The 10,940-nt window shown below is 43.4% G+C and overlaps 1 protein-coding gene across 1 annotated transcript in view; it reads right to left on the minus strand.

Moving 5' to 3' along the window:
- The window catches only part of GRAMD1C (GRAM domain containing 1C), a 98,737-nt gene extending 88,889 nt beyond the window's left edge, over positions 1-9,848 (minus strand). The window contains exons 1-2 of the mRNA XM_074404342.1: positions 9,792-9,848; positions 3,172-3,312 (exon numbers count right to left, since the gene is read on the minus strand). Of these exons, the coding sequence (XP_074260443.1) occupies positions 3,172-3,312; positions 9,792-9,818 (168 nt within the window). The 5' untranslated portion in view covers positions 9,819-9,848. The remainder of the gene's footprint in view (positions 1-3,171; positions 3,313-9,791) is intronic.
- Positions 9,849-10,940: the final 1,092 nt, after the last annotated feature.

A 10,940-nucleotide genomic window follows, 5' to 3' on the forward strand; every position in this document is an offset into this window, starting at 1 on the left:
TTTACAAAAGGTCTAGATTTCTTCACTTTTTTTGAGTTTCTGCTATCATTGCTTGCTGGTATCTATGTGTTATTATCAACTAATTCCCCCACTTTCAATATCCTATTCAGTTTATTTAAGCTTATAAAAAATATAGCAAAAATATATTAAAGAAACACCAAATAAAGATTTGAGGATCTCTTCTATTACCAGATACATTAGCATGAACCCTGATTTACCTATGTGGGGTCTATTTTTCAGTTTTTGTTTGCTTCTGAGTTGTTGATAGCTCTGGTTTCTGGGTAACTGACCTATAGAAAAACCTGTAAAACTGGGCTGGGCGTGGTGGCTCATGGCCTGGCATGGTGGTTCACACCTGTAATACCAGCACTCTGGGAGGCCAAGATGGGTGGATCACGAGGTCTGGAGTTCGAGAAAAGCCTGGCCAAGATGGTGAAACCTCATCTCTATTAAAAAAAAAAAAAATTCAAAAATTAGCCAGGTGTGGTGGCAGGTGCCTGTAATCCCACCTACTCGGGAGGCTGAGGCAGGAGAATCACTTGAACCCATGAAGTGGAGGTTGCAGTGAGCCAAGATCGTGTGACTGCACTCCAGCCTGAGTGACAGAGCAAGATTCCATCTCAACTAAAAAAAAAAAAAAAAAAAAAAAGACTGGCCTGGCACAGTGGCTCACGCCAGTAATCCCAGCACTTTGGGAGGCCAAGGCGGGTGGATCACGAGGTCAGGAGCTCAAGACCAGTCTGGCCAACATAATGAAGCCCCATCTCTACTAACAATACAAAAATTAGCCAGGTGTGGTGGCACAGGCCTGTAGTCCCAGCTACTCGGGAGGCTGAGACAGGAGAATCATTTGAACCGGGGAGCAGAGGTTGCGGTGAGCTGAGAATGTGCCATTGCACTCCAGCCTGGGTGACAGAGTGAGACTCTGTCTCAAAAAAAAAAAAAAAAAAAAAAAAAAAAAATCTGCATACTTCTTTTTTTTTTTTTTTTTTTTTTTTTTATTGAGACAGAGTTTTGCTCTTTGCCCAGGCTAGAGCGCAATGGCACAATCTTGGCTCACCTCAACCTCCACCTCCTGGGTTTAAGCAATTCTCCTGCCTCAGCCTCGAGTAGCTGGGATTACAGGTATGCACCACCATGCCTGGTGTATTTTTAGTAGAGACGAGGTTTCTCCATGTTGGTCAGGCTGGTCTCAAACTCAAGTGATCTGCCCTCCTCGGCCTCCCAAAGTGCTGGGATTACAGGCAGGAGCCACCATGCCCAACCACTGTACGTCTCTTTAAGTCTATTCTATGTGAATTCATATACAATGTCCTTAAAGTGTTTGCAATCAGCTTATGGACCCAAACTGATTCAAAGTAAACCTCTGACACTAAATCAGTGCTTCTCAGACTTCAATGTAAATGTAAATTACCTAGAAACCTTGTGATAAATGAAGACTGTGATCTAGTGAGTCTGAGGTTGGGTTGCTGGGACGATTTTGCATTGCTGTCAGGTGATGCTAAATCTGCTGGCCCCCACACTGCACTTTTAGTATCAAGGATCTACAACACATTCCTCTTTTTTTCTCTCCTATTTCTAAATTCTCTCATTCCTTTGCTTTTTCCTTTTCTTTCATTACTCTTTTCTTTGCTTTAAGTCTGTCAATAGTAACCACAGTAAGTACTTAGTGCTCTAGGTAGTACTTAAACCGATGAAGGTTCCCCAATCGACAATGTAAGCTATTAAAAAAACACAGTGCAGAAAGGTCATAATACTACAATAGTCATAAACCTTTCCGAAATGTGGCCAAAAATAATATAGTCAATACAGATGACATTATTTTTAGGATGTATTGTTATTTTGGTATATTTCTTAGCAGTTAAATATTTTCCTTAGGATACAGTTCAAAAAAACTTATGATGTCATGTTTCTTAATAGGAAATCAAAACCTTTTAGTCATGTTAAGATTCAATAACTATTAAGATTCCAATGAACTGAACTGCTAATTATGAACAGAATGATGGTACTTGTACTAATCTTTATAAACTGTTAATGAATCTTTCTTTAGCCTGCTCTAAAATTATTTTTTTTTAAATCTGCTACCAAGGATACCTAATCCTCAAAAGATGAGCTTTTTTTTTTTTTTTTTTTTTTTTTTGAGACAGGGTCTCACTCTTACCCAGGCTGGAGTGCAGTGGCATGATCATGGTTCAATGCAGCCTCAACTTCCCAAGCTCAGGTGATTCTCCCACCTCAGCCTCCTGAGTACCTGGGACTAAAGGTGTGTGTGCCACCATACCTGGCTAATTTTTTGTTTGTTTGTTTGTAGAGACTGGGTTTCACTATACTGCCCAGGCTGGTCTCAAACTCCTGGGCTCAAGCAATCTGCCCACTGCAGCTTCCCAAAATGCTGGGATTACAGGCATGAACTATCGCACCCAGCCAAGAGATCAGCTTTCCAGTGAACTTGTATATGCTTTACCATCTTATACAAATTTCACTTATAGTTGTACTACACCAGATTGTATCAAACGCTCATAACTCTCATAAGAATTCCTAGATTTAGAATGAGTCCTTTAATACAATAAATGTTAGCATTTGTAACATACAGAAGTGTTGTTCTTCCAAAAAGACTCTAAAATCTTAATGTGCCTAATCAACAAGTCATAGTCTCATTTTACAGTCAAGACACCTGAAGCACGTCCAGGTTACACAATCGAGTGAACACAATGGAAACAGAATAAGCAACTGCTAACTTTAAAACGGTCTTATAGTCATTATACAGTATAGGTCGAACATTACTTAACTTTCTTTAGTGATAGGAATGAATTTTTAAAATCAAAATTATATAAAATGGCTTCTCAATAACACTTAGAAATATTATGTCTGTATAACATTAGTCTCTTGACAATAGAGTGAGCTACACTGTAAATGGAATCCACTCCTGTGATACAGTTTTCACACGAGGAAATTGAACCAGATAATTCCATTCCATCGAGCCAGACAACAGTGCCTTCTAGTGGTCAAAGGAGAGCATAATCAGAAATGTCTTTGGGACTCTGGACTAAAACCAAAACATCTAAAATTTAGAAGCTAAGAAGAAAATTTTAAAAATACTGTATGACTTCTTGCAGATTTAAAGAAAATTGGCATTCAAGAATAAAATGAACATATAAAAAAAGATATTACCCAAAAGCTCCAGTCACCACTCCAATTATGTAAATGTGGCCCCTGTTTTTTAACTACCACATTATTCTCTTCCACAGTTGGACTAGGATTTTCCTCTACATCTTCCTCTGTGACAAGGCTTGAATCCCGTTCATTTATCACCTAAAAACAAATATCAAATCATTAAATTATTTTTTGAGAAATGGCCATTTTAAAAAGAATGTCCACAACATATACGTTAATTTTAAAAGGGCAATATTTAAATGTTCAGAAGACAATAGTAAATATGTTTTTGCTTCAGTAGTTCATATAGTTATATATTTATTTTTATTTATTTTTTATTCTTATTTTATTTTCTTTAGAGACAGTGCCTCAGTCTCGCACCCAAACTGGAGTGTAGTAGCCCAACCACAGCTCACTGTAATTTCAAACCCCTTGGCCAAAGCAATCTTCCTGCCTCAGCCTCCTGAATAGCTGGCACTACAGGTGCACACCACGATGTCCAGCTAATTTTTTTTTTTTTTTTTTTTTGTAGAAGCGACATCTCACTATGTTTCCCAGAGTGGTCTCAAACTCTTAGGCTCAAGCAATCCTCCTGCCTCAGCCTCCCAAAATGCTGGGATTATAGGCATGAGCCACCTCACCCAGCCAAGTTCACACATTTATACATGCAACAAAGGCTTTACAACTACTATTATTTACTAGGAAGTTTGGTTGGCACTAGGGATGCAAAGATGAATAAAGCAAAGTCCTCAGTCTCCAGAAATGCACAGTCTGCTAGAGGAGCAATAAATCACACAACGTAGGCCAGGTACAGTGGCTCATACCTATAATCATAGCACTTTGGGAGACCAAGGTGGGCGGATCACAAGGTCAAGAGTGTGAGATCATCCTGGCCAACATGGTGAAACCCTATCTCTACTAAAAAATATATATTAAAAATTAGCTGGGCATGGTGGCAGGCAACTGTAGTCCCAGTTACTCAGGAGGCTGAGGCAGGAGTATCACTTGAACCCGGGAGGCAGAGGTTGCAGTGTGCCAAGACTGCACCACTGCACTCCATCCTGGCGACAGAAGACTCTTTCTCAAAAACATAAAATAAAATACAACATAATGAGAGTGTCCATTTGTACAACTATTTTGGAGAACAATTTGCAATGCTCAGTAGGAAAGAAGACAGACATATACTGCAAAGAAGCAATTTAATATACCCATAGAGTCAAGAATGTTTGTTAATACTAAGAAAGCAGAAATAACCTCACTGTCCATCAATAGAGAAATTAGTAAATAAGCTCTGATTTATACAAATGAAAGAGTTTAAACAAGTGAATAAGATGTGTCAGCTGTGCGGGGTGGCTCACACCTGTAATCCCAAAACTTTGGGATCATTTGAGTCTAGAAGTTCAAGACCAGCCTGGCCAACATAATAAAACCCTATCTCTGCTAAAAATAGAAGAAATTAGCCAGGCATGGTGGCCTTTAGTCCCAGCCAGTCAGAAGCTGAGGCAGGAGAATTGCTTGAACCCAGGAGGCAGAGTTGCAGTAAGCTGAGATCACATCACTGCACACCAGCCTGGGTGACAGAGCCAGACTCTGTCTCAAAAAGAAATGGGCCCATTGGGTAATTGCTCATGTAAGAGCACTCATTAGGGAGTTTTAAAAAAGAGGCCAGGCACAGTGGCTCACGCCTGTAATCTCAGCACTTTGCAAGGCCCAGGTGGGTGGATCACCTGAGGTCAGGGGTTCAAGACCAGCCTGAGCAACATGGTGAAACCCCATCTCCACTAAAAATACAAAATTAGCCGAGTGTGGTGGCATACTTGTAGTCCCAGCTATTTGGGAGGCTGAGGTGGGAGAATCACTTGAATCCAGGAGGTGGAGGTTGCAGTGAGCCAAGATTGCCCCATTGCACTCCAGCCTGGGCAACCAAAGTGAAAATCCATCTCAAAAAAAAAAGAAGAAAAGCAAAGAAAAAAAAAAAAAAGGAAAAAGAGAATAGGGAGTAGGGGAGTAAGGAGGAGCAGCTATTATAAAAGCATATGGGCCAAGTGCAGTGACTCATGCCTATAATCCCAGCACCTTTGTGAGGCTGAGGCAGGAGGATCGCTTCAGCCCAGGAGTTTCAGACCAGCCTGGGCAACAGAGTGAGACCCTGTCTCTAAAAAAAATGTCAAAAAATTCACCAGGCATAGTGGCATAGGACCACCTCTTGTGGTCCCAGATGTTCAGGAGGCTGAGGTGAGAGGACTGCCTGAGCCTGGGAGGTTGATACTGCAGTAAGCCATTATTGCACTACAGCACTCCAGCCTGGGTGGCAAAGCAAGACCCTGTCTCAAACAAAAAAAACAAACAAACAAGCAAGCAAAACAGCATCTGGTGAACCAGGATCCTTAAATACCTCTTCTGCTGCTGCTCAACTTAAGCTTGAGGTTGTTTTTTTGAGACAGAGTCTCACTCTGTTGCCCAGGCTAGAGTGCAATGGCGTGACCTCAGCTCACTGCAACCTCTACCTCCCAGGTTCAAACGATTTTCCTGCCTCAGCCTCCCAAGTAGCTGGGATTACAAGCATGCACCACCTCACCCAGCTAATTTTTGTATTTTTAGTAGAGATGGGGTTTCACCACGTTGGCCAGGCTGGTTACAAACTCCTGACCTCAAGTGATTGGTCCACCTCAGCCTCCCAAAGTGCTATAGGCATGAGTCACTGTGCCCAGGCAAACTTGAGGTTCTTAAACCCTATAAATAACCATTGCCACTGGGGAAGGCCCTAACCCTGATGATACTGATTTGAGGCCCTCTGGAGAAAGACATTTGTAAACATGAGAGGGTAGAAAGGACCCCTTCCACCTGAAGTATATCCAGTAACCTCCAAAAAGAGAGGGAGAAACAAGCAAACCTGGATCTAAGGGGAGGAAACATACAACAGCAAAAAACCAAAAAAACAAAAACTGAAACTCAAGTCCATAAATTCATCTAACAGGACATACAGAATTTATTAAGATAATTTATATAATAAAAGATAAAAGATTGGCTCTTGTGCCTCTACAACATAGGTTCTAAGTTAACTTCAACATCTGCTAAAGTGCAGCAATTGGCAAATCTTCATGACTTTAATCAATAATGGGTCTCAAATTACAGTTATACCTAGAGTTCCCACTAAATTTAAACAAGGCATCCCCTACAATCATATGGGAGTTAGTCAACATAAAACAGACAACAAACAGGTATGCTTCACTTTAATCATCAGAACTATTCCTTTGCCTAAATTCTCCATGATCATGGTATACATTGCCCTAAAATATCCTATTGTGGCCCTGGACACTCTGACCCAGTGAGTAATAAACTAAATTTAAAATAAGTCTTTAGAGCTTACAAATTGGCTTTCAAAGAAGTGGGACCCCAGGCTGGGTATGTTGGCTCACACGTGTAATCCCAACACTTTGGGAGACTCAGGCAGGAGGATCACTTGAGGCCATGAGTGTGAAGAATGCACTGGGCAATATAGCAAGGCCCCCTCTCTACAAAAAAAAATTGAAAGATCAGCCGGGTATGGTGGCACACACATGTAGTCCTAGCTCCTTGGGAGGCTGACGTGGGAGGATTGCCTGAGTCCAAGAGTTGGAGACCAGAGTAAGCTGTGATTGCACCACTGCACTCCAGCCCAGGTGACAGAGCAAGACTCTGTCTCAAAACAAACAAAACAGTGAGACCACATGGACCACCACCCTCAATGCCCAGTTAAAATTATACAACCCAATATAAAACAAAACAGGGCCTTCAAGGACTGAAACTTGTTATATAAGAGCTATTTCGGTCAGGTGCTGTGGCCCATGCCTTTAATTCCAGCACTTTGGGAGGCCACGGCAGGCAGATCACGAAGTCAGGAGTTCGAGACCAGCCTGTCCAACTTGGTGAAATCCCGTCTTTACCAAAAAAAAAAAAAAAAAAAAAAAAAAAAAAAAAAATTAGCTGGGTGTGGTGGCACATGCTTGTAACCCCAGCTCCTCAGGAGACAGGCAGGAGAATCACTTGAACCCGGGAGGGCTAGGTTGCAGTGAGCCAAGATTGTGCCACTGCACTCCAGGCTGGCGACAGAGCGAGACTCCATCTCAAAAATAAATAAATAAAGACCTACTTCATGAAAGAGTAACTATCCCTACTGCTTTTCCACTTAACAGCCCAATTTGGCCCTGTTGAACTTGGTAAGAATGAATGGTGCCTCATGATTCATTAATGCATCCTTGATGACATCCTTTTACCCAGGAAGGCCCTTACACCCAATATTATTGAGATTACTGACTATCCAGTCCACAACTAGTAAATACTTTGCTGTTATAGATTTGGCTAAAATGTTCTGCTCAGTGTTTCTTTCAGCACCTCCTCAGCCACAGTTGGTCTTCACCTCCAGAGAAACCTAGTATCCCTTCACCTGGCTGCCCACAGAGTACCTCAACAGTCTTGCCATCATACCCAATCTCGATGGGAAAGATCTTAACTGCATCCAGTTTTCTGCAGGAGCACAGGTTTAACGTTCCACTGATGACAGCCTCCTCTAAGGACAGTCTTTTGACATACAAAGGAGCTCACAAAAGGGGTTGGGTCATTGCGCTACACATAGTGTAAGGCCTACCCCCTTGGTCAACTTTCTGAAAATAATTTGGTCTCTGTCACCCAGGCTGGGGTGCAATGGCACAAACAGGGGTCACTGAGGTCTCAACCTGCTGGGCTCAAATGATCTTCCTATCTCAGCTTCCTGAATAGCTAGGACTACAGGCACCATACAACCATGCCCGGTTAACTTTTTTTTTTTTTTTTTTTTGGTAGATACGGGGTCTTGTTATGTTGCCCAGGCTGGTCTCAAAGTCCTGGCCTCAAGCGATACTTCCTTCTGCCTTGGTGTCCCAAAGTGCTGGAATTACAGGCATGAGCCACTGAACTGGGCCACAATGGCTTACTTAAATTCAAATTCAATTAAATGAAAAATGGTGCATGCCAGTCATCAATCAAATATCAAGGGTAAATTATCACAAGTCTCAGTCAATTTGCCTCACCCCTCCCTCTTCCTCTTCTGGACCTCATCTGGGCAAGCTGATAAGAAAGCCTGCGGCTGTGCTCAGCGGCTCACACCTGTAATTCCAGCACTTTGGGAGGCTGAGGGGGGCGGATCACAAGGTTATGAGATCACGACCATCCTGGCCAACATGATGAAACCCCATCTCTACTAAAAATCCAAAACTTTATCCAGGTGTGGTGGCACGCACCAGCTACTTGGAAGGCTGAGGCAGGAGAATCGCTTAAAACCCAGGAGGCAGAGGTTGCGGTGAGCTGAGATCGCACCACTGCACTCCAGCCTGGGGGAAAGAGCAAGGCTCCCTCTCAAAAAAAGAGGAAAAAAAAGAAAGCCTGGATGTTCCTTCCTTCATCTTGGGTGGGAAATTCAAGCAATCTCCTGTCTGCATACAGGAACTCTCACCCTGCCCCCACTGCCTAAACCAGAAAAAAAGACCTGGAGCCAGTCTTCCCTGAGGCTCTTTTAAGCCCTTTTGGTGCTGCTTGAGAGACCTGCCTTGCTCTCCCCAGAGACCTCAATTATGTAAGTAAAAGGCTTTTTCATACCCTCATGGTGTGTGTGTGGCATCATTAGTTTCTACACCTGAACAAATTTGGTGTGGGGGTTCATTCTGGCTTTCTGGGGTGGTTCCAATAGATTCCTGTCTCTCTAACTTATCAGCTGTGTGGTCCTTAGCAAAGTCAATCTCTGTACATCTGTTTCCTTAACTCTACAATAGAGGAAATAATTATCTCTAGTCTAGACAATAAGTTTATTGAGAGCAGGGATCAGGCCTGTGTTAATTACCATTTAATCCTGAACACCCAGTGCCAGGGACATAGTTGAATCAGTGACTGACTGGGTTCATGAATATCCAGCTTGACTACTTCACAGTCATGGTTTTCAAATCAAGTGAAATAACACACTCATTTGTTCATTCAACAATCATTTGTGTACCTCCACCAATCTGTAAACGATAGTGCTCTTCAGAAGATATAGCACTGACCACATTTTCTCTAAAAACAAAATATATACGCACAAACCAATGTAGAAGGAGGATGGCGTTCAGAAATACAGACGCACCTCCAACAAAAGCGGAGCCTCATCCTGAATATTAACAAGCAAGTTTTCCATTTTGTCAAATAAGATAGTAAACAAATAACAAACCTAGACTACTTGAAACCAAAAACCTGGCAGACAGCACAGTGATTTAAACTGTCACTGTGTAAAGGGGCCGAGAATGAAAGAAAGGAGGCGAGGCTGGAAAAACTAACACTGAGTCAGAATCACCACCATGGGGCCTGACCCAAGGGGATGTGAGGCTGAGACATCCGCATCAGCATATTTCTGGCCAAATTCAAGCCCTCAGCGCCCACAGGGAAGCAGACGTCTTCACCACTGCCCGGAGGGAAAGGGCTCCCGGAGGCACAGGAAACCGTTTCCTCGGCAACAACTTTCTCTGTGACTCCAAAGAGCTCGAAGAACAGGGAAGGGAGGGATTAACTGTAATCTGAGAAGGTCCAGGCAATCACCGTGAGAAAAAGTCGGGTAAAGCCTCCGGTGGGAACCGCCCCCAGCGCGGTCCGCTTACCTGGCGCACAGCCCGAGCGCCCTCCATCGCGGCTCCCTCGGCCCCGCGCCCACCTCCAGCGCGCTCTGCCAGCTCCCGGCTCCTCGCGCCTCCTCCGCCGGCCCTCCCGAGTACTTCCAGCCGCAGCTCCTTACGCCCTCCGGCGGCCGTGAAGGACTCCTGACGATGAGTGTTACTGGATTAGTTCGGAGGCTTGTCTTTCTAAGGGTCACAATGAATCTTAACCTATTCCCAGCCTCAAACTTCCGTGCCTACCAAGAAACGACGTTACCTGCTCCAATGTGCGAAAAAGTGAAATGCTCGGGAATTTTTAAATTTTATTTATTTATTTTTTTTTGAGACAAGAGTTTCACTCTTGTTGCCTAGGTTGGAGTGCAATGGCGCGATCTCCAGTCACGGCAACCTCCGCCTCCCGAGTTAAAGCGATTCTCTGGCCTCATCCTCCTGATCAGCTGGAATTACAGTCATGCACCACCACGTCCGGCTAACTTTGTATTTTTAGTAGAGACGCAGGGTTTCTCCATGTTGGTCAGGCTAATCGCGATCTGCCTGCCTTGGCCTCCCAAAGTGCTAGGATCATAGGTGTGAGCCACCGGCACTGGCAGGAAGCTCTTGTTCCTTCCAATAAAGGACTGAAGTTACTGATAAAAGGCTGTTACCTGTTGTAGATCCTTGGTTCTGTAAACCAAAAATAAAATGCTAAGACCCCCAAGCCATCTGAATGGGCCCCTACTCTTGGCCAAGAGTATTCCAGATTTAACCTTAATATCTAGTTCAGGCCATGATGAAAGAGGGGTTTGGACATGCCTCATTAACATCAACACAGACCTGAAGTATAAGAAATATTTATCATCTATTCCCTCGGAAGCATGCTACTTGGAGGCTCCATCTGCGTGATAAAACCTTGGTCTCCACTACCCCTTATCATAACTCAGACTTTCCTTTCTACTGATAATAACTTTCTTTTTTTTCTTTGAGAGAGGATCTGGTTCTGATAGCCCAGCTGGAGTGCAGTGGCACAATCTTAACTCCCTGCAACCTGGGCCTCCCAGGCCCAACCAATCTTCCCACCTCAGCCTCCCAAGCAGCTGGGACTACAGGCATTTGCCACTATGCCTAACAAGTTGCTTGTTTGTTTGTTGAGACGGG

Source organism: Saimiri boliviensis, chromosome 8 (assembly GCF_048565385.1).
Source record: "Saimiri boliviensis isolate mSaiBol1 chromosome 8, mSaiBol1.pri, whole genome shotgun sequence".
NCBI classification, from domain to species: Eukaryota; Metazoa; Chordata; class Mammalia; order Primates; family Cebidae; genus Saimiri; species Saimiri boliviensis.